Here is a 24,751-nt window from a genome sequence, read left to right on the forward strand (position 1 = left end):
GCGGGGCTAGAACCCACAAACCGCGAGATCATGACCTAAGCGAAAGTCGGACGCTTAACCGACTAAGCCACCCAGGTGCCCCACAACAATGTAATTTCTCAGATAAAGAAGTTGAAGCATAGAACTGACATGACAATGTCTCAATATCAAATAGATGGTAAGTGGTGACAGTGTTTGTACTCACCCTGTCTGATTAAAGCCAATATTCTTGGTAAGCACTCTGGAAGACAACTTTAAAACAACCTCAAATGATCCCCACTTTCTGGTATTCATACCCTCTGGTATTTAAGGGGTAATACCTTCCTTCAAGATTGGACCTATTGACCTACTCATTTGTAAAGTAGAATACAATGAAAGCTATTGAATTATCACATTTGTGATTGGGTTGTAAGAGATTATGAATTCCACTTGCTAATAGACTCTCTGTGTTGTTTTCTTGGCTTCCACACTTTGATGAAGAAAGAGGCCATGTTGGAGAGGCCCACCTGGGCAGGAACTAAATATGGTCACTGGCCAACTGCCAAGGAAGAAGTTAAACCGTCAATCAAACAACTTTTACAAAACTAAATTCTGCCAACTACCATATGGGAGAGATTAGAAGCAGATCCTTCACAGCTGAGCTATCAGATGAGACCACAATCTTGGATGATACCTTGATTTCAGCCTTATAAAACACTCTAAGCTAGAGGATTCAGTTGAGCCCATGCCCAGATTACTATGTTCAGCAAAATAATGCCACATATTCCCCCCTTTCCTCCAAAAGAAAAAGAAAAAAAAGTTCCTATCCTAATCCTCAGAGCCTATATCTTCTGTTACATGCAAACAAAAATTAAGTTTGTAGGTGGAATTAAGTTTGCTAATAAGCCTGACTTAGGGTAGGGAAGTTATCTTGTATTTAAAGATAGTCCTAAATTAATTGCCAGGGTACTTAAATGTAGAAAGGGGAGGCAGAGGAGTTCGTGTAAGAGTGACTCACTGTGAGACAGACTTGAATAAATATTGATGGCTTTTAAGATGGAATGTGGCCATAAACCAGGAAATGTGGGAAGCCTCTAAAAGCTATAAGCCTCTAAAAGACAAGGAAATGCATTCTCCCTTAGAGCCTTCAGAAAGAAAAGCAGTTCTTCCAATACCTTGATTTAGTTAAGAGTCTCATGTTAGACTTCTGACCTAGAAAAATGCCTAAAACAATAAATTTTCATTGTTTTAAGCACTAACTCGGGAAATATTTTTTTAACAGAAAAAGATATGTAATAAACATACTTTGTCACAGAGAGGAAAAATTAACTGCTTTGGAGTCTTTAGTAACACTTCACTTACAGTCAAAGTAGTCCATGAAGTTTCAACCCAGTGTTGTAAAAAGAAAAAGCAAAGGCAACTCATCTACACTAACTTCTCAGGAAATGGAGAAATTCCTCTAAACAGTAGCACTAAGAGGAATTACAATTATTAAAGAAAGAGTAAACAAGTATTCTAGACCTCATTTGCATTTGAGTCTATTAAGACAGTCTCTCATGCTTAGTTGTACCTGTAAGTTTTTCTTAGGTGGAGCACAGATGGTACTTCAACTTTATACCTGAATCGTGATTCTCCTGTGTTGGAGTTATCCTGCTTGCAAACTACTTATCACTGGTTGTCTCTCTTTTGCCTCTGCAGAGTCTTCACACATACCTCTACCTTGTGCCCAGCTTTCATTTTTTTTCTTTAACCTTCTGCCTTTGTATTCCTCTAAGCCACAGCAGTGGATCTTAACCTTTGTGTTGTGGCACACTGCCATCTACACAGGGAGTTATGAGTTGTGCCATAATGAAGTTTTTGCTCATCAGAGATGGTACTCGAGGTTATAAATAATTTCCTTTTTCTACTAAAGAAAAAAACTATTTAAAATATTGTATCATAATACTGAAAGAAATAATATTTTATGCTGATGTGTAATAAAATAATGCCACTCAAACTCTGTTATATGCTAACATGGTTCCTGCTTGGAGACAAAGGGATGGAGTTTCCTGTAGCACATGGCATCATGTGTAGCTTGTCAGCCACAGCTCTAGTCAGACCTACTCTGAAGTGATGATTAGCATTTTGGAGCATTCCTAAAGAACATTTCCAATGACAAGTAGCTTACAGCACATTGAAGCATTTGGGGAAATAGAGAAGAGGATTGCCATACAGCACAGCAGAAGATACTCACTTTCCCCATTAGAGGTTTTTGTTTTCCTTCCATTTGCCTCCATGCTCCAACCTGCTCTGTCCTCTCTAGTGTCAGACTATCATCACTTATAACCTCTGTCTTCCTCTCCCACTAAGCTTCTAAAAAAGTCCTTTTCTTGTCTCTTAATTCACCTTTTTGCCATCTTGAATATTGTTATGGGACTGGAATGAGTGTGAGGTTACACCACCATCGAGCCACCCATAAGTAGTTTCTTAACAGAATACAACATATGTACATTTGTTTGAGGTGGTTGCAAAGCTCTGATTTCAAGAATAAAAGGGCTTTAGCCAGAGCCTTTCCTCTTTTCCTCAGGTTGTATACATCAGTTCACAGCTATACATAGCATTTATAGTCCGTACGATTGGCAGTCACCCCAAGAGAGCCTACAGGAGGTCATGCCTTCATATATTCTCTGGAAGGTCTTCAAATAAAAACATGGCAAAGCAGGGTTTTTAGGGCTCCTTATTAGGAAAGTTTTTGGAAACCTGAGTTTAGACCAATCGTCATCCACTTTCCAGATTTGCTTTGCTGCCAAAACATTTTCACTTACTAAGTACTGGCCATTTCCAAACAAGACAGATTCTTGGCCAAAACATTACCAAAAAGGTCACAGATATTTGCATTCTTTGGTGCCATCTGTATATCTGCATACATGACTGTACTTGTGATTGATTTCATTTAATGAGAAGATTAAATTTCCAAGTTCTATAATTAAAGTCAACCAGTTTAGACAATGTTCATGCATTCTTATATCACTTTGTCTTCTTTAATACTTACTTTCAGCAAAGCAGAAATCAGCACCTAGGGTGGTGATATTTAAATATTTATATTTCCTATTTGAATTAAGTTTTTCTAAACTTATTTTAACAATTATTTTTAATTTATTTCTCTAAACTTTTTCTCCCCAAATTCTACTAATAAGGAAGAAAAGGGGCTCCTGGGTGGCTCAGTTGCTTAAGCATTAGACTCTTGACTTTGGCTCAGGTAATTATCTCCCAGTTCAGGAGTTTGAACCCTGCATTGGGCTCTGCACTGTTAGCCTGGGATTCTCCCCACCCCTCTCTCTCAAGTTAAAAAATAAGAAAAATCTAATTAAGATTTTATCAGTTCTTTGCTTTTCATTTTCCTCCTTTCCCCCAATGAGTTATGGCTGAAGTATTTATACTAGGACAATAAATTAAAAAAAATTAAGAGCTAAATATATACTTTTCATAGTATAATACTTTACTATGTTATGATATTGACATATACAAACTCATTCCTTTATTTTCAGCAAATGCCACGTTTACCTTTATTTTCTTGATTGTTCCCCTTATTACATTTTTCTCAAGGTAATTATGACCTACTACAGATTTCCACTTTCAAATACTCCATTCAAAAATTTCCCAAATATATGTGGTAATTGGCCAGGAATATGTTAATTAGTCTTAAGGGGAAAAAAAAGTTTATGCCTAAGTATATCATTCTCATTATAGATATTTGAGAGAAATAGATAAACAAAAGTCAGCCCCAAGTTGTGTCAAATCCCCAAATAGTACTAGGGAAATTACATATATTCTCTATTGATATTTGAAAATTCATGAATTAGAAAACATGTCTGATATTCTTTTGTGGAACTTAAGGCCTACTGCATAGTATTTTTATTAATTTTTTCTTTCATAGTTTATTGTCAAGTTGGTTTCTATATAATATCCAGCGCTCATCCCAAAAAGTGCCCTCCTCCATTCCCATCACCCCTTTCCTGTCTCCCCCACCTCCATCAGCCCTCAGTTCTCAGTATTTCAAGAGTCTCTCATGGTTTGCCTCCCTCCCTCTCCCCAACTATATTTTCCCTTCTTCTCCCCCATGGTCCTCCATTAAGTTTCTCCTAATCCACCTAAAAGAGAATACATATGATATTTGTCCTTCTCTGTCTGACTTATTTCGCTCAGCATAACACCCTCAATTTCCATCCATGTTGCTACACATGGCCGGATTTCATTCTTTCTCATTGCCATGTAGTATTCCATTGTATAGATAAACCACATCTTCTTGATCCATTCATCAGTTGATGGTCACTTAGAGTATTTTTAAATGACTGAAAGATTATTATTATTTTACCATCCACCATTGACTAGGAATGAGGGTTCAAGTGTAAATGGGACTACACATTTTAAGACCAGTGTTTTTAAACTGCTGGCCCCAACTCATCAGTGAGCTTAATTTCCTCTCAGTAAACCAGATTTCCCTTCCCAAAGAGTTTAGTTAAGAAACTAAAGAGGGCTAACAAGAGCCCTAGCATCTTGGAAATAAATTTATCTTCATAAGATTTCAAGAGTTGAGTCATATTGTCCTCATTTCTTTTGGTAGTGAGAGGGGTTGAAGGAAAGGAGAAGAAAATTGGTTTTAACCATGTTACTTGTCACTTTGGTTTGAAATCAAATACTGGGGCACCTGGGTGGCTCAGTCAGTTGAATGTCTGACTTTGGCTCAGATCATGATCTCACCGTTCATGAGTTCAAACCCCATGTCAGGCTCTGTGCTGACAGCTCAGAGCCTGGATACTGCTTCAGATTCTGTGTCTCCCTCTATCTCTGCTTCTCCCCTACTCACTCTGTCTCTCTCTCTCTCAAAAATAAATATTTTAAAAAATCAAACGAATATTAAAAATCCACCCTAATATAAGAGAATTAACATATGTGCTAACATAAAGAAGTGATCAGAGAAGCACACATTAATTGTGCTAGCCAAGCTTCAGGAGGACACCAGTAATCTTTGCTTCTTGGAGTTTATGTCCTGTGCACTCCCTCCTGCACTCAGTAAGCTGAGCTGTGTGATCAATAAGACCCTGCACAAGCGATGGAGCATAACTTCCCAAGCTAGGTCAGAAAAGACACTGCAGTGTCTACCCTTTCTCTTGCAGTGCTTGCTCTGTAAGAACAGTTAAGCAGTTTGCGAAGAGGTCCACAATGAGAATAACTGAGGCCCTCACCAAAAGTCTACCAAAGGCTTAGTATAGCCATGTGAGTGAGCCACTGGACAAACAGATTCCCCAGCCCAGCAAGCCTTCAGCAACTGCAGCCCTGGCCGACATCCTAACATGACCTCATAGGAAACTGGAACAGAGAATCTCCTCTTTCACAGAAACCAGAAGAGATACTATGCATTTATTTATGGTTTAAAACACAAAATTTTGGGATAGTTTGTTACACAGCAAAAAAAAACCCTGATACATGAAACCTAAACTTTGTATTTTTTAGATAACCGCCTGAGAGTTTCCCTTTTGCTATTTTGGTGCTACTGCAGGTGATCTGTTCTGTTTAATTCTTTATGCCCACCTCAGATATAAAGAAATGATTAGCTTGTGAAGTAGGCATGTTTTATGAGGGAGAGAAAGAGAACCCAATCTCCTGCCTTATATTTTCCTGAGGACTCCCATTCAGACAGAAAAAAAAATAATCATAGGACTCTTGAGCTGTACCAATCTCAACAGAAAAAGGCCAGTTATGGATGCTGAAATGAGTAAAAAAAAAAAAAAATTAAATGCAGATAGTATCTTAAAAGAAAAGTGTGACAAAGCTCAGTGTTTCTCAGGAGCTCAGATGGCCAGGTTGCCCATCTGAACCCTTGGATTGTTGGCATGCACTACTTACTCTTCTTTATTTTAATACCAAATAAATAACAGGTCTATGTTAAATACTACTAGAATTTTCTTGTTAAAGCTTGAGTGTGGAGAGAGAGAAAATTACCACAAAATTCTTCATTGCTATTTATATAGAGCCATGTAACAATTTAAAATATTTGGATAAATGATACTCCATCTCTTGGTTCTAAAAATCCAGGTCACTGGGCTTTTGGGAAATCATTTCCATTTACCTGGAATTCTGGTAAAGTTAAAAGACAGACTTAAAAACCAATGAACTTAATTTCAGAACACACATGGGGCGTGTATGACAAATGGGTCTGCTTGTGCTACTAGTGAGGCCACATCCACAGAGTAAGTTAGTTTAGACCTGTTTCTGTTGTGTGATTACTTTTTGAGCCAGAGATTTGGGAACCCAGAGAAAGTGGCAGGCCATTTAATTAGGTTTTATTTTAATACACTCATTTCTATCAAAGAAACACAGTATATTACTCAGGTCAACATATTTTAATTATTTCTTACTGAAATAGATTATAAGGTGAGTTAGCAGAGGGTTAAAGGTCAAGATGAATAATAGCATTACAAACACTCCTGAATGCCTATTTTTCTTTCCTGTTATTTTGAAGCTAAATATTTTAGTCAGCATGTTCTAGATTAATTGCACACACAGCTTACCCTCTATGTCTACTCCAGAAATAAGAAATAAGTAGTTTCAACTTAATTTTCAGGGGAAGAGGTACGACCAGAGAGGAGGAGACTTTGAAATGCATTTACTGTAATTGTGAAAGGGGCTCCTTGCTTCCCAGTTCAGGTCATTTGAACTTACACTGATAGATACTTTGCTTTGCAGTGAAGAGGAAAGGAGACAAGAATCCCCTGAATATCTAAAAATAAATACTATGTTTAGAAGGTGAAAAGTACAGGGTAAAAACTCATTTCTAGTTTCCATTTTATTTTATGTTTGTACTCACATGCCCACTGCCAGTTTATCTTGTAAGCAGGATTTATTTACCAACTCCACCCTGCCCAATTTTTAATTTTAATGCTTTTCCTCTTTTATTTTGATTTCAGATTTTTGGAAGAGATATGTAAGATGTCCCAAATACCTTAGTGAATTCAATCTGCTGGAAAGCCCTGAGTGTACCAGATTTTAAGAGGATGATAAAGAAGGTGGAGGGACAGGTAGGCGTAGGAAGGAAAGAACAGAACAAACAGAGGGAGGTGGGGCTGAAACATATTTGTCTACCATGGTTTTGTCCTGCTTTTCAACAGTTAATCTCACTGATCTCTATTTCCACAATAAATGCCATGAGAGATTTAATTAAATGTTTTTAATTTTTTTTACTGTACAGCTTTGACAGTTGATTTTTATTAACCAGCCTGTGAAATCTGTTTGATGGCTAAACTTTGGCTCCAAGAGTTTTGCCACATGTTTTGTGTGCTGTGCTTGCTAATGTAAAATAGATCATTATATATAAGATTATATTATTATATATATTATTTGGCTAACAATTAAATCTCAAAGGCTTATCTAATAAAAGCCATTCTGATAAACTGAAGCTTGATTATGCTATTTTCCAAATACTAGTATGAACAATTACACTGATGAGTAATATACTGTAATATAGAACATTCTGGAAGCCATATAAAAAGTTTTAACAAAGTGCAACACCTGGTTCTAAAGAAGATGAAAATCATTCTGAATTATGTAGTTAACCTACACACAAATGCACATATACAGAATTTTGTCCACCTTGGATTTTCATCCAATGATTATTTACTGAGCTCCTATTCCTGCCAGGTTTGTGTTAAGGATTTAATATGGTCATATGGTCCCTTCCTCCAAAGAGTTCATAATATCATATAATTGAGAATGTCACTAGTAAGACCACTGATTCTGCTTACAAACAATAAAAATGTTTGTTTTGTAAAATGTATAGGAAACATGGTGAATAGTTAAAAATGTCAAAGTTTTGCCAAAATCACCAGTTAAAGCCACACTGATAAGATTAATAAAACATAAGTAAATGGTGAAGCCAGTTATTCACCTTCTATAGCATTTGGCTTTGCAGCGTTCTGGTACAAAAAAACACAGGAGCACCTGGGTGGCTCAGCTGGTTAAGCCTCTGACTTGATTTCAGCTCAGGTCATGGTGTCGCATTTCATGGGATCAGGCCCTGCATCAATCTCTGCGATGACAATGCAGAGCCTGCTTGGGATTGTCTCTCTGCACCTGCCCTTCTAGCACCCGCTCTCAAAATAAATGAATAAACATTAAAAAAAAACCCACAAAGGAGCATTAACTGTTTCCAAATGAATTAAGTTTTGTTCTACTCAAAGAAATAGTTAAAGATACAAGTGTTAGAGGAAATTTATTTGCTTTTATTGGAATATGACTCCAAGGCAAAAAAAAAAAAAATCACTTGACATGAATGCATTATGTGTTTTCATTTTTCTTCTGAACAGGAGATTAAACAAAATAAGCAATTTTTCATTCTTTTGTAACAGAGGTTCATTTTCCTTTATATTACTGAATACTCCATGGACTTTTCTTAACATAAGAGTTATATGCCTTCTTGGCGAAGTCATCAATATCTTCCCTGTCATTTTTCTCCTATTGAGTTTCATGCTAATGGACTTGACTTCTTCCCTTTATTTCCTTGAAAATTGTGAGTTTTAATTTTCTCATCCTTTTCCTTATTTTATTTTTTCTTCAGTTCTTCTTTTTCTTATAAATTAAAAAAATGATAATCTCAAACTCTAGCATGCATCAGAATCACGTGGAGGTCTTGTTTTAACAATAGGCTGCTGAGGGGGTATCTGGGTGGCTTAATCAGTTAAGCATCCAACTCTTGATTTCAGCTCAGGTCATGATCTCACACTGAGTGTGGAGCCTGATTAAGAGTCAGTCTGTCTGTCTGTCTGTCTCTCTCTCCCCCCTCCTCCTCCTACTCCTCTTCCTCCCCCCCACCTCACTTGTGCGATCTCTCTCTCTCTAAAAACATAAATAAAAAATTTTAAAAAATAAGAAAACACACTGCTGGGCCCCACATTTTGAGAACCACCAAGCCTAGTGGATCAGGAAAACTTAAATACCAATAAATACACTTTGCTCTTACCTTTATTTTATGGGAGACTGGGGGGCAAATATAAAACATTTTGTTCTTGCCTTTATTTAGAGGAATTGAGGGGCAAATATAACACATCTTTCAAATAAACTGTCCCATCTAAACTGATATATTACTCCAGAAATCCTATTTCAGTTTACAGATGACTGACGTGAACTGCCACTGAAAACTTAAATGAATAGAACTGTTTAGTTGCAGTAATGAGCACTGAGAATTGGTGATCATGTGTTTTAGTTTTGTTTTCATTTGTTGTCTAGTAATCTAGATTTGGAATTCCGTGTGAAGATAAGTTAATACAAATTAGTAGGATGTGATAGAAAGGAAGGTGGGGCTGATAAGCAGGGTATGACTGGACGAAATAGTTTAGACTTTATAAATCAAGTATAGCTTGTACTTCATGGTAAAGGTACCATCTTTTCTTACCACACACAAATGCATGAGGAGTATACACACACTGAATTTCTGTGGGTAAATGAATTTAGGTTGTTTTTTTTTTCACAACTATCATTATTCAACAGTTTTAGAACTTCTACAACCACATGTGGTGAAAATAATTGTTGGGAAATGTTCTCTTTTGTATGAATGATTGTACAAAGTTTGAGTGACTGTACTGAATTGTGAATGGAAATTAGTATTTTGGGAATGGAACACATAGCTATGCTTTTGCCTGTTTGTAGACACAGGCTTATACTCCTCTGTGCATTCACTGGTTCAGAACATTTCTATTGTGTGTCAGAAGAAGGGGACAATAGGGAGATTTGAACAAAACTGACTAAGAGCTCAGGGCATAGTGAGTCATATTTGTGAAGTGAAACACAAGAACAAAGTTATAATGGGAAGTATTATGGGAGAATAGGGACCAAGTACTTATTTCTCTCTGAGGATGCCAGGGAAAACTTAACATAAGAAGAAACTTTTGAACTGAACCCTGAAGGATACATGAGTATTTGCTAGAGATGGCAATTAGGGAAAAGATTGGGTAGGGGTAGGGGACATTACGCACAATGTCCTAAGGCAGGAACTTTTAAGAGGATTTCAGAGAAATTTCAAACATTTGGATATAGCTACTGCATATAGTATATGTATGGGAAAGGTAGCCCTAGAAAGAAGAGTAAGTTACCAGTCTAGACTATGCTAAGGAATTTGGATTTTATTCAGTGATCAGAGAGGCATCTAGAAAGATAAGAACCTTATCAATGAAGTTGAAAGCAGAAAAGATGTGTATCTAAACAAGGACAATCTTAGGAAGCATAGATAAAAAAAAGTATGGTGGAGAATTTAGACACAGAGCTTATAGTATACACCTGCTAATTAGATGCAGAGGAGACAAAGACAGCAACCATGACTTCCCCATTTTTAGCTTAAGCAATTGGAATGATAATGATGTTATTTTATAATATCAGGAAAGTGAAAGTGTCCTCCAGTACTGTTTAACTGTCTCTATGGTATTCTGTGTATTTTCAGGCACAAGACATTGTCCATTCAAAGCTAATATTTTCACAAGTAGGTACTGTGTTATTTCTTTGAGTCATTCAAAAGCCATCTGTTTCTTTTGTAATTAAAAAAATTTTAATGTTTGTTTATGTTTGAGAGAGAAATAGAGTGTGAGCAGGGGAGGGGCACACAGAGAGGGAGACACAGAATGTGGAGCAGGCTCCATGCTCTGAGCTGTCAGCCCAGAGCCCAATGCAGGGCTTGAACCAAAGAACCTTGAGATCATGATCTGAGCTGAAGTTGGACACTTAACTGATTGAGCCACCCAGGTGCCCCACAGTCATTGGTTTCTTGACAAGAATAATATTGAATATTTTCAATAGTATAAGGGAAAGCTAGTGCCGTCTCTCCTTGGTTAAGGTACACTGACATCTCCGTTACTCATGGACCTCTAAAGAATGTTAAAAATGGAAAAAAAATTAAATAGGTTGAGTACTATTACTGTAAGAAAAGGAGGCCAGAGAAATCCTTTACAAAGTGCTTTCAATCTCTGCTCCATCCAGAGTCTTTGAAATGTATAGGTATGGTACATAGGTATAGTGTTTAGGTACAGTTTTAAATCTCTGTCATTCAATATAACATCAAGGAAGAGTCAAAGTAGGAAACAGGGGAAGAAAGAAATCCATTGTTTCTAGAGAGATTTTATTTATTGTAGAAATTAGAATGAAACTACTCTACTAAAAAATGAAGATCAAGATAAACTGACAACCAGTGATTTTTGAGGGTAGACTTGAAAATCAGCACAAAACTGCTGACAAGTGTACCAGAGAGGTGACAAGTGTGAAATAACCATTTGAGGTAGACTAAATATGAGGTAGAGCAGAAAGATTTTAAGTATGAGAATATTCTAAGTGAGGTTAGGGAAATCATAGGGTAACAAGACAGTTCTTGTCAGGCTGTAACCATAAATATGGAGAGAGTAAAAAACTTTCAGAAAGTAATCGATAGGCAAATGTTTTAATTTATAAGTTAAGATTATGCAGGGAAAGTATGAGGAAGAATTAATGGTAATAGTTGTGCTTATTGGGATAACAAGATGCTGAAAAATTACAAAAGTAGTTTGAGAATCTTCATCTATTGGTGAGATCCAATATGATAACTAATAACAGACAACAAAGATCAGTAATAAGAAAGCAAAATGTCCAGAACTATCACCTGACTTTAACAACAGCATTAAATCTTGGCTATACTCAGTGTGTGGTACACCAACCAGCTGGGTATTAGCTCAGGTTTTGTTAGAAATGAAAAGAATCCTGCCTCCTATAAAAGATATGCTCAAAGTCCGTGTTTTAACAAAATTCCCAGGTAACTAGTGGGCAAACTAAACTTTGAGGAGCACTGATATGAGAGACTTTACTAATGCCAGGTGAAAGACAATTGTGTGTTACATATTATAATTAATTTTATCTTGGCCTAATTTATTAAAGTAAAACAGTAATTTTTAACAAACTTATTTTCAGTGACTTTTTCTATTCAAAGATTTACCTGAGAATGTGACAAAAGGCCTTAGGCAGCCTTCTCCCATTCCACCCCCTTCTAAATGTGGTTGCAAATTTCAGAATATGATTTGAAGAGGGGCCACAAACCTCAATTTAAGAATCAGTGTTTAAAAGAATCCCAAGCACTCTTTTACAGAGCTATTAATTAGAAACCACCTGAATCCTTGTGGACCCAATCTACCATCTGGCTGTTATCTTGGGGCCTAGCAGGGTTGCTCTTAATAAAGACTGTGAAGACATAGACATATGTTATACAATCAGTACCCTGAACAGGACTGTCCTGTTATAAGAATTGGCAGGCAACCAAATCTATGGATATCAAGAGGACAAACACAATGTCTGCAGTCAAATGGAATTACCAATTAAACATTTTAGTCACTTATAGTCATCCAGACATTTTGGTAGTATTATAAATCATTTCCAAGTTCTTGTTTACTAAATTATAATCCTCAAGCTTGTCTTAATGGCTAGTATTTGTTGAATATTTATTATGTGTTAGGAAACTATTTCCTTGACCCCCATATCTTTGTGTCTTTTATTTCTCCTTAAAATAATGTATGGGGTAGGTATTTTTGCCCCTTGTTTACAAATGGGGAAAGTGCAGCTAATTGAGCTTAATAAATTGTCCAAAATCAGAGCTAAGAAGTTAATGTAAAGTAGCAGTCTCAACGCAAACCTAGATCTAAATTATTGCAAAACCTACATTTTGTACCTGCCCGGGAAAAGACTCCAATAGTCTTTAGAATAAATTATTTAAAAACAATTCCACAAAACCAACTTTGTTTCACCATGTTCCCCCTTCCTATGCTCTCTTTTCCACAGAAAGTTCATCTTCTTTTTAATTTGTAAAATAATTTATCCTGGTTTCATTCAATAAATTATCACCATAGTGATCAAATGAATTAGTTTATCAAACTTGTAAGGTGATTAATGTCAACGTTAAAAAACAAAATAATTTGGCTCATAAAGATTGAGTAAAGTTGGAGAAAAGTTGTTTGATTTTAAATTAATTATTTCTTTTACAGCAGCTGAACAAGTTCATGAGGTAAAGCAAAATGCTGCAAACAGCTACAGGTCCAAAAGTTCTAACTGGCTCTTATCTGTTCACCTGACTTCACAGGTTGCTCACAAGTTGGGCTCAGATGCATTAGCCACAAGACTAACTCCGTAGCCCAAATTATGTAACAACACAGAGTCTTTGTAGGTCAAAAGCCAGAAGCACTACTTCATAGTCAGTTAATTTTAACAGTGTCTTATAAGGCCAATAGGGAGAGTGAGAACATTACTATCAATGTGCAAAGAGCCTGCCTGATGAATGTTTTTAAGTACATGCCCTCTACTCTGTGAGGTGCTCTTCATCTTCATTTTCTCTAGTAATTATTATTCATGCCACATTTTAAAAAAGTACAGTCTTTTTCTTGAACCCACTCATTAGACTGAAAGAGTGTAAAGGAAGAGGAGAGAGAAAGTGAATAGATTCACATGCATTTGTGAACACTTTCTTAGGGATTTAAACTTTGACCCGTAAAGAAGACTGCTTTGAGACTCTGACAGATCTTTTCCCCTTTATAAAATAATAATAATAGCCCCCTCCCATTAACATAGTGCTTTTGAGTTTGCCAAGCATATTTAACCTATCATGCAATCCTCATACCAGCCTGGGGACTCTTATCACCCTTTTATATAGAAAAGAAAATCAAGGTTTGAAGAAGCATTAATTGCCCAGGGTTGCCCAGCCCATGAGTGATAAAGCTTTCTAAGAGTGGGTTTCCCAGTCTCAGATCTCTTGTTGCCTCTAAACTCGTAATACCACAAATGCTTACTCTGAACATGGTAGGTATTCTGGCCTTGTCTCCAAGGTTGTTTCTATAGGACTGTCTCATTTGCAATTCACCTCAAGTAAACAAACACATAGTGAGCTTCTATTGAGGTTCAATGAATACAAACATTGAAAAAAATAATCTTTGCACTCAAAGTATTCTCATCATCTGGTGGAAGAAGAAGATGCATAAGTCATAAACTGGAGTCCAAGTTACTCCCCTACTGTATTTACCATGCCTTCTTGAAATTGCGTGAATGTGCAAATGTAACAAGTACTGAATTGTACACTTTAAGTTGGTTGAATTGTATGGTATGTGAATTACTTCTCATTAAAACTGTTATTTAAAAACTTAAATTAAAAAAACTCTTGCTAAGGAAGAGATTCTGGTCTCAAGATAAGAGCAAAATTATTTACTCTTGAACTTGGATCATTTTTGATGATATAATCTCAGCATTTTGGGATACCATTCTTATACAAAATTACTAATCGAGCATCTAATCAAAGTTATAGATGCTCTCCTTTAGCGTTCCTGTTTTCATTGCTGTTGCAAACAACTATCAGTTTTTTGAGGTTTTAAATTCTTTAACATAAACAATAGGCTTAGTTCTCTAAAATAACTTATTTTTAAAGTAAATATAACATAAAATATCCTATAGTTACACAAATATTACTACATAAACAAAGAAAGGCCCTGCCTAAACAAAATGTGTCCTAGCAAGCACTGCCACCTGGGAATGGTTCCAAATAATCAAATTCTTCCAAAATGTGGGCAGGAGCCTCCCTGACCACTGCCTAACCCTCTGATTCAGTGTGAGCCTCTCATGTCATGAGAACCACGACACATAAAGATGTTGACTTGTTGGAATGTTCCCAAGATCACATGGTAAAAGAGGTTGCAAGTGGAAGTCAACGCCTCTGCTCACTACTCTACTGAGTTGGGATTACCCAGTGGAGTCTTTATTCAACAACTAATTTATGAGTAGCTTCTATTTTGTAGGGATCATCTTGGGCAAAAAATTTCCATCGTGGTAAGGAAGACAGACTGTTAAGAAGCAATGAACACCCATAAATACACAAATAAAAGATAGTAATTACTTACTATAGGGTCGATTATAGTAAGGTTATTCCTGGCAGTGACTTTAGATGTCCAGACAATGACGTTAAACTAAGGCACACATGGCTGCTTATGAAGACTAGTGGGGAGAGAAGTCAAGGCAGTAGACCAGATGGTGGAAGGGTGCAGACAGGAATGGACTCAGAATGTGCTGAGGCAAAGAAAGGAATCCACAAAAACCCTACATATGTGACTTGAGGAAATGGATGAATGGTCATGCCAATATTACAACAGGGTACGGTGGGAAGATGCAGGTTTTGACAGGAGACGTTAAGAATTCTTTACTGATCTTACAAAGTTTAGGATGCCTGAAAGACACTGGAGGAGGGTGGGGGAGTGTAAAGGATAAAAAGAAGGGAGTCCATGCTAGCTGAGGAACCTTTGTGGGCTAGTGTACTGGTGCTTCCCATTTGACTTAAGACACTCTTGAATTTCAAAGGGAAATAAAGAAGATTGGTAGGAAAGGATGTAGTCGGGAGGAGGGAGGCACAGAGACAGAGAGAACAGGGCTGACTAATATAATGGAGAAGAAACATCTCATTGAAGAATAAGGAGTTTGTGCCTCTGAATAGTCTGGTTTAATTTTAAAAATAGAAAACCTCTGTAGATGTGGGTGGGAGACCCGGACTTTACCAGAAAACTGGTATTAAAATCTATCATGTGCATTCTTTTTCAAATAACAAATACATCTATATGTTCTCTCTATGTCCCCCAGCAACATGCTTACATTTTAGCAATGCTAAAAACTGTTTTTAGATGAAAAGAAACCACAAAAATAAAAACTAAAAACATGATACAATGAGCATGAACTCTGTACCAGTCTTACCCTATTAATCTATTCTTCATATTACAACTGAAATGATTCTCATAAGTCACAAATCTGAACAAGACACGTACTTCCGAAATCCTTTCATTGTTTCTTGTTTGTCTTAGTAGAGAGTCAAACTCCTCATTATGGCCCACCAGGTCCTTCATGCTGGTCCCTGCCAGCTTCTCCAGCCTCTCGTTTCGCTACCTCTTGTTCATAGGACCCAATGAGTGCATTTTTCTCAAATGAACCTTTGTGCTCAGTCTAACTGCTAATGCTCTGTCCTCTGCCAGGGCACGACAGAGATGCTTCTTGCTCATCTCTTCCCAGAATGAGCTCCAATCTACACTTCAGGTTTGGGTCAAGAAAAACCTTTCCTCAGTGAAAGAGCCTCTAGAAAGCCTACCTTGCACCCATATTCCAAATCTGATTTAGATGTTATTCCTTCAGAAATTCTATCATCACTATACTTGACCACCCCATATTTCTTGTGGATACCCTCCATAATTTTGTTGAGGGCAGCGGCCATGGTTGTCTTGTTCACTGCTATATCCCGCATGTTGAGGACAGTGATGGACATTTAGCATCTAGGAGCTACTAGACTATAAGTTCCTAGAGGACAGGTATTTTAGACTGGTTTCCGGTGCTCTCTCTTTAAACATAATGTGAAAGCTCAAAGGATATCAATAGATTTTTTAAACTTAGAGTTCTATTTTAAAGAGCTCTATTTCCCTTGTACGATTTAAACTTACTGAGAGCAGAGTTTCTGGGAGACAGCTTTGCCATTGTCTTTTTAAAAACTTTGGTCAGATTCTAACTTCCATAACCATAGGTACAATTTGCAAGTCTATCTACACAAATTGCTGGACTAATACTACTCACTCATGCCTTCAATATGGTCTGCTTTGGTAAATGAACTGCCATAAGGTATTCCTACATCTGAGCATTAACCTACAAGTGAAATACTTATTATGATCCTGCAATGCAGACAATTTGATTAAAAATGTATGCTTTTTAGGGCTTTTAAAAGACTTTGAGATCTGTAATTTCCTATAATGTGGAAATATGTTTTAGAACTAATCACCACAATGTTTTAATGCATCTGATCTTTACATTTAAAATCAAGAACTCAAAATCACAATTTACCAAAAATATGTGTTCAAAGAAGTATAAATATTTGTAATTACCTTCTAATGCATATTTCATATCCTGAGCAAAAAGGGTCCACATAATTTCAGCACTTATTTTTCCCATGTTCAGTTCTTGAGGAAACCTAAAACCAAAAACATATATTAGTGCATCAAAAAGAGAAATGTGCCTAAAAATGACTTCATATATATGCCACAGTAATAGTTATAGAGCTTATAAACATTTTTTAAATGAGATTTTTTTTCTTCCTAAAGCTTCATAGGTAGGGGGAAAAGCTACATACCAGAATATGGTAATAAACACAATTGTTTGGTGCTGGAAAATAGACTCCGTTACATTAGCACCAAAGTAGTGGTGCCTGAGGCTCCTGGTGGATGCCTTAGGCTATGTGTTTATTCTAAACAGACCCTTTAGTTTTGTCAAACACTATTTTCATTTATCTCAATTTTGAAGATAGGGCATATGATTCTTAGTACCAGATACCACGTAACAACAAAACATCTTCCATTGCTCTGTTAGCCATTTTCCTTAAAGCAAGCTTGAGGGCTTCCATTCTCTACTTGCTTAAAATAAATTATTTCAACAAAGAATCCTCACTTCTCTGGTAACATGGCTTAATATGAACCCATTAATCAGGAATCCAGAATTCCCAAACAGGTCAGTGTTCAAATCATCTTTAGGACTGAGATTCCTATGACTGCTAAAAACCCGTTCTGTTTCAATGTGTTTTGAATCTTATGATAAGGCCCCTAGTAATATAAGCCCAATGAATACAATGACAAAGTCTTCTCATTATACTGAAAACACTACATGTCAATATGTTAAGTCTATTTTCTTTTCTCACAAATATTTAATATATACACACATACAAAAATAAGATATACTAAGAAACAAAAAAAAGTAAGTTAAGAAACAAAAATACTTCTCATATTCATTTATATTTTTGAGTTTAAATTAAAAAAGAGTAATATCCCAGACTGGGATAGAGAGTGTTATCTAAGTTAATATGACCTCAATATGACCTCAAATAAGAAAAAACCACAACACTGACACTACATAAAACTGTTCTAGCCCCACTTTCCACCAAAAGCAGGTATGTTTCATCACATATTCCTTACCAATTGCCATCTATCAATGTGCCTAATAATGTCAATTGATATTTTAAAAATTACATGCAGAATCTGTACAATTATCAAGTATTTAAACTCAGAACATTTTATATGATCAAATGTGTGTATACATATATAGCCTATGTATATACAAATTAGTTTTCAACATTAAATTTTACTCTATCAAAAATAACCTTGGGCGAGTAACTTATTTCAAAAGTTTTCATTCGTGGATAACTACTAACATCACACAATTTGTAGCATATTAACTTTTATGTAACAATTATGCAGCAACAAAATTGTAAGTAATATGACATAATGAGAGTGCTTTAAACTCATAAAAGGAGGAAATTGATTTTTTTAATTTTTTAAAAAATATTTTTATTTATTTCTGAGAGAGAGAGAGAGAGAGAGAGAGAGAGAGCATGAGCAGGGGAGGGTCAGAGAGAGAGAGGGAGTGACAGACTCTGAAACAGGCTCCAGGCTCTGAGCTGGCAGTCAGCACAGAGCCCCACACGGGGCTCGAACCCACGAACCGTGAGATCATGACCTAAGCGAAAGTCGGACGCTTAACCGACTAAGCCACCCAGGTGCCCCAAAATTTTTTTAATTTTTTGAATCAAGAACAAAGAACATATTAATTCACTTTATCATGCTCTGATATTAAATAAAAAGACATCATACAAAAAGAAAACTAACGAATAACATCTCTCACAAAGATACTTGCAAAACTCCTCAGTAAAAATGGCAAATTCAATCCTGCAATATATACAAAGGATAATACATCATGATCAAGAGAGGTTTATGCTCAAAATGCAATGTTGGATCAACCTTCAAAATGAATGTAATTTATTATATCAACAGACTAAAGAGAAAAACTTATTATCTCAAAAGACCCAGAAAAAGTATCTGATAAAGCTCAACATACAATCGTGATAAACAAACGAAAACTCTGAAAACTAGAAAGTAGAGGGAACTCAACATTATAAAGAGAATCTGCAAAAACCTACAATTGACATTATATTTAATAGTCTGAAGCTAACATCAGAATCAAAGCAATGATACTTACATTCACTACTTCTACCAAACGTTATGTGTCTATATACTAACAATTAACCACTGGAAATTGAAATTAAAACAATGATACCATTCAAAATAGCATGAAAAGCTATCAAATACTTAGATATAAATAAAAAAACATATGCACAAGATTTATATGAAAAAAACTACAAAGTATTGAGGAGACACACCAAATAAAACCTAAATAAATGGAGAAATATATTATACTTGTGGATGGACATATCTGATATTTTTAGAATGTCATTTTTTCCCAAAGTGACTAAAAGATTTAATGAATCTTAATCAGAATTCCAACAGGATTTTGTGTGTGTGTGTGTGTGTGGAAACTGACAAAGTGATTCTAAAATTTACATGATAAAGCAAAAGACCAAGAAGAACAAAAAGCAATGTAGGAAAAAAAAAAAAAAGCTGAAGCATTTACATCTCTGTTTCTTCACAGCTTACAACGAAATGTAGTAATACAAGACAGTACATCTTCAAATACAAGGTTGATTAATTTCCAGTAAGATGTTATGGTAATTCAGTAGGGAAAGGGTAGTCTTCAACAAGTTGTGGTAGAGTAATTGGATATCAATATGCAAAAAAATAGAGAGACCTCCACTCATACTTCATAACATATAAAAAATTAACTCAAAATGGATAACATACCTAAATATAAAACCTTAAACTATAAAACTTCTAAAAGAAATAGTAAAAAATCTTTCTGACTTTGCATTAATTAGACAGTGGTTGCTTAGATGTGGGCAAAAAAATTCAAAGCATACTGATAAATTAGACATTATGAAAATTAAAGTCTGTGTTTTTTAAAAGGTAATGTTGAGAAAATAAAAAGATAAGCACAACATAGGAAAAAACACTTTGCAAGACACATGTATGACAAAGGAATTTTATCCAGAAAATATAAATTACTCTCAAATATTAATAAAAAATTGACAAAGGATTTCAAGGACACTTCAGCAAGGAAGGCAATTAGATGAAAAATAAGCACATGACAATGTGCTCAATATTAGCAGGTAGGTACTTTCAAATTAAAACTATAATGTGATACCACTACATGTCCACTAGAACAGCATGAAAACAAAATGAAACAAAATAACAGCTAATAGCAAAGGCTAGTAACGTTGTAGAGGACCTGGACTGTGGATACATTTTGGCTGACGAAATGTTAGAATCAGATTGGAAAACAATATGGCAATTTCTTCTAAAGTGAAGTAATATGTTTAATCAACAGTCCCCTTCTAGGTATTTATCCAAGAGAAATGAAACTCTATTTGTAGCAAAAGCTATACATGTTGCTTAATTCTTAATCACTAAAAACTGCAAACATCAATATCCTTCAACTGACGAATGGATAAATCAGTGGAGATAGATTTATAGAATGGAATTTGCTAAGCGATAAAAAGGAATAAAATACCAATACATGTACCAATGCAGGTGAGTACCAAATGAATTATGCTGAACGAAAGAAGCTGTACTCAAAGGCCTAGAAACCATGATTCCAATTTATTATCAAAAAGGCAAAAATATAGAGACCAAAAACTTATGAGTGGTTGCCTGTGGCTTGTGGGGAAAAGAGGAATTGACTATGAAAAAGAGTGTGAAGAAATTCGGGCAGTGATAAACATATTTTATATCTTAATGTTAGTAGTTACATCACTATGTGTTTTTTATTTCATTAATTCCTTCTCATCATTTCCTAACATCTATTTTCTGTGGGTTTAATATGTTGTTGCTTCTCTAAATTCTTAAAAAAGTTACTTAGATAAGTAATTTGGGAGCTTCTTTCCATTCTAATGTGTATTTAAGGCATAAATTTCTTTCAGGGACTGCATTTAGCTGTATCCTAAAAATATTACAGATTCATATTAATCCAATCAAAATATTTCAAATTTTCAATTTTGATTTTTTTTTCTATTTTGGAAAGTCTGCAATTTTAATATTCTAATACATTTTTTAATTGAAGTAGAGTTGATGAATAATGTTATGTTACTTCCAGATGTACAACATAATGATTCAGTTATGCTACGCTCTGGTCGGTAGAACTAGAGATATTATCTTTCACCAGACAACCCTATTACAGTATCATTGACTATAAACCCAATGCTGTACTGCTCATCCCTGAGGCTTATTCATTCTGTAACTGGAAGTCTGTGCTTCCCACTCCCTATCACTGATTTTGCCCATTGCCCCATACGCCTCCCCTCTGACAACTCTCAGTTTGTTCTATTTATAGGTCTAGTTGTGCTTTTTGTTTGTGCATTCATTTTGTTTATTTAGATTCCACATGTAAGTGAAACCATATGTTATTTATCTAATCATGATTTCTTTACTTCAGGTATTTGGATTTCCAAGTATCTTTTTGTTGCTGTTTTCTCTTTAATTAAACTAAGGTCAAAGAACACATTCTGAATGATGACGTTCTTTTCAAATTTGTTGTGGTATACTTTACACCCCACCATATAGTTAATTTTGATAAATACTTTTTATTTTACATCTTTTGTGTCCCTGAACTTCATCCTGGTTATTTTCTTCTGTACTATCTTCATGTTTACTAATTCTCTATTTGTGTCTAAATTATTATTAATTTCATTGTTGTAGTTGCAGTTCTAGAATTTCTATTTGATCCTTTCAGTACTTTCAAAGTCAGAGCTGAATTTTTTCATTGTTTGTTTAATTTCTTAATATATTAATCAAAATGATAATATCTGAGTCTCTAAATTTCTATCTTAATAATCTCTTCTAATGACTGCTTATTTTTGCTTGAATGAAAGACTTTTGCTTGTGAAAGATGTTTATACAACTTAAGTCTGTGGATAATGCTAGTATTTTTCAAAAAGGATTTATTTTTCTTCTGGCAGCAGTATTTTAGGGTTTGAGGGAGATGACCTTTCTCCATTTAGGAATTGAGTTCATTCAAATCAGATCTGTATTTTATTCATACTCACTCCTAGCATATATCCCTTCCTATCCCCAGATGTCTGATTTGGATGTTGACCTGGACACACTACATCATAGGGCCCGAATTTCAATTATCCTCCTGTTCCTGTGTTCATCTTTCTGTTTTTCAGCTGCTACTCTTTGCGTAGCCTCTCAAGTTCTGAGTCTTTGTCTCTCGGTAAATCAGTTGATGCTTCTAGGAGAGAAGATCATCACATACCCAGGACACTTTCCGACTAAACATGTGTATGTATCATAAGAAATTCATGGAGATAAAACATATCACTGATGGAGGAGAAAAGCCATGTACGCCATTAATAGTCATAATTACCATAAGAAATAACCCTAAAAGTGACTTCTAATATATTTTTTCCTTTAATTTGAAAGCTACAATGAAATAACTGCAAAACAAAAAAAACTAAAAACTAACTGATTGTCTCAGAATTTTCTCAACTGCATAACCAATCTATGTCAACTTTGATTTTCACTGTTGAAAAACTATATGTTAAGGGGTCTATCAGGGGCGCCTGGGTGGCTTAGTCGGTTAAGCGTCCGACTTTTGCTTAGGTCATGATCTCGCGGTTCGTGGGTTCGAGCCCCGCGTCGGGCTCTGTGCTGACGGCCAGCTCAGAGCCTGGAGCCTGTTTCAGTCTGTGACTCCCTCTCTCTCTGACCCTCCCCTGCTCACGCTGTCTCTCTCCCTCTCTCTCTCCTAGAAATAAAAAAACATTTAAAAAAATTATAAAAAAAAAAAGGGGGTCTATCATTAGTATTAAATACTCAACATGGCAAAACTTAAACCAACCAAACCACCATTTAAAACAAAAACATATTAGAAAAATATATACAGCATATATCAAAAACAAAGGGTAATATTAAGATAAAGGGAACTGGTACAAATCTATAGACAAAAGATGAATATTAGGAAAAAGTGGCTAAGACTTCACAAAAAGAAATGAGAGAGCACCCAAATAGACAAAATCATGAATGAAAATGGACTTATTACAACCAACCCCTCAGAAATACAAGCAATTATCAGGGAATAGTATGAAAAATTATATGCCAACAAATTGGACAACTTAGAAGAAATGGACAAACACACACTCACTACCAAAATTCACACAGGAAGAGATAGAAAATCTGAACAGAACAATAACTAGTGAAGAAATTGAATCAGTTATCAAAAATCTCCTAACAAATAAGCGCCCTGGACCAGATGGCTACCCTGGGGAATTCTACCAGATATTTAAATCAAAGTTAATACCCATCCTTCTCAAGCTACTCCAAAAAATAGAAATGGAAGGAAAACTTCCAGACTCATTCAACAAAACCAGCATCACTTTGACTTCCAAGCCAGACAGAGACCCAGCAAAAGAAGAGAACTACAGGCCAATATCCTTGATGAGCACGGATGCAAAATCCTCAACAAGATACTTGCTAATCGAATGCAACAGCTCATAAAAAGAATTATCCACCAAGATCAAGTGGGATTCATTTCTGGGTTACAGGGCTGGTTCAACATTCGCAAATCAATCAATGTGATACATCACATCAACAAAAGAAAAGATAAAAACCATATGATCCTGTCGATAGATGCAGAGAAAGCATTTGACAAAATTCAGCATCCCTTTTTAATAAAGACCCTCGAGAAAGTCAGGATAGAAGGAACTTACTTAAACATCATAAAAGCCATCTACGAGAAGCCCTCAGCTAACATCATTCTCAACGGGGAAAAACTGAGAGCTTTCCCCCTGAGATCAGGAACAGGACAGGAATGTCCACTCTCACCACTGTTGTTTAACATAGTGCTGGAAGTCCTAGCATCAGCAGTAAGATAACAAAAGGAAATAAAAGGCATCAGAATGTGCAAAAAGTCATCAAACTTTCACTTTTCATAGACAACATGATACTCTTCATAGGAAACCCAACAGACTCCACCAGAAGCCTACTAGAACTGATCCATGAATTCAGCAAAGTTGCAGGGTACAAAATCTACGTACAGGAATCGATGGCATTTTTATACACCAATCACGAAGCAACAGAAAGAGAAATCAAGAAATGGATCCCATTCACAACTGCACAAAAAAACCCTAAAATACCTAGGAATAAATAATACCAAAGATATAAGAGATTTGTATGATGAAAACTATAGAAAACTTATGAAGGAAATTGAAGAAGACACAAGAAATGGAAAAACATTCCACGCTCATGGATTGGAAGAATAAATATGGTTAAAATGTCATTACTACCCAAAGCAATCTACACATTCAATGCAATCCCAATCAAAATTGCACCAGCATTCTTCTCAAAACTAGAACAAACTACCCTAATTTGTATGGAACCACAAAAGACCCCGAATAGCCAAAGTAATATTGAAGAAGAAATCCAAAACGGGAGGCATTACTATCCCAGACTTTAGCCTCTACTACAAAGCTGTCATCATCAAGACAATATGGTATTGGCACAAAAACAGACATATAGACCAACGGAATATAATTGAAAACTCAGAATTGGACCCAAAAGTGTACAACCAACTAATCTTTGACAAAGCAGGAAAGAGTATCCAATAGAAAAAAAACAGCCTATTTAACAGATGGTGTTGGGAGAAGTGGACAGCAACATGCAGAAGAATGAAACTAGATCATTTTCTCACACCATACACAAAAATCAACTCAAAATGGATCAAGGACCTGAATGTGAGACAGGAATCCATCAAAACCCTAGAGGAGAAAGCAGGAAACAACCTCCTTGACCTCAACTGCAGCAATTTCTTACTC

The 24,751-nt window shown here is 35.7% G+C and overlaps 1 protein-coding gene across 2 annotated transcripts in view; it reads right to left on the minus strand.

The window, feature by feature from the left end:
• Positions 1-24,751, minus strand: part of UNC13C (unc-13 homolog C) — a 564,606-nt gene that overhangs the window by 166,243 nt on the left and 373,612 nt on the right. For both annotated transcript variants that reach the window (XM_039254229.1, XM_039254228.1), the window contains one exon: positions 16,887-16,972. In XM_039254229.1, coding sequence (XP_039110160.1) covers positions 16,887-16,972 — 86 coding nt within the window. The remainder of the gene's footprint in view (positions 1-16,886; positions 16,973-24,751) is intronic.

This window comes from Hyaena hyaena, unplaced genomic scaffold (genome assembly GCF_003009895.1).
Source record: "Hyaena hyaena isolate Hyena2069 unplaced genomic scaffold, ASM300989v1 scaffold_479, whole genome shotgun sequence".
Classification (NCBI taxonomy): Eukaryota; Metazoa; Chordata; class Mammalia; order Carnivora; family Hyaenidae; genus Hyaena; species Hyaena hyaena.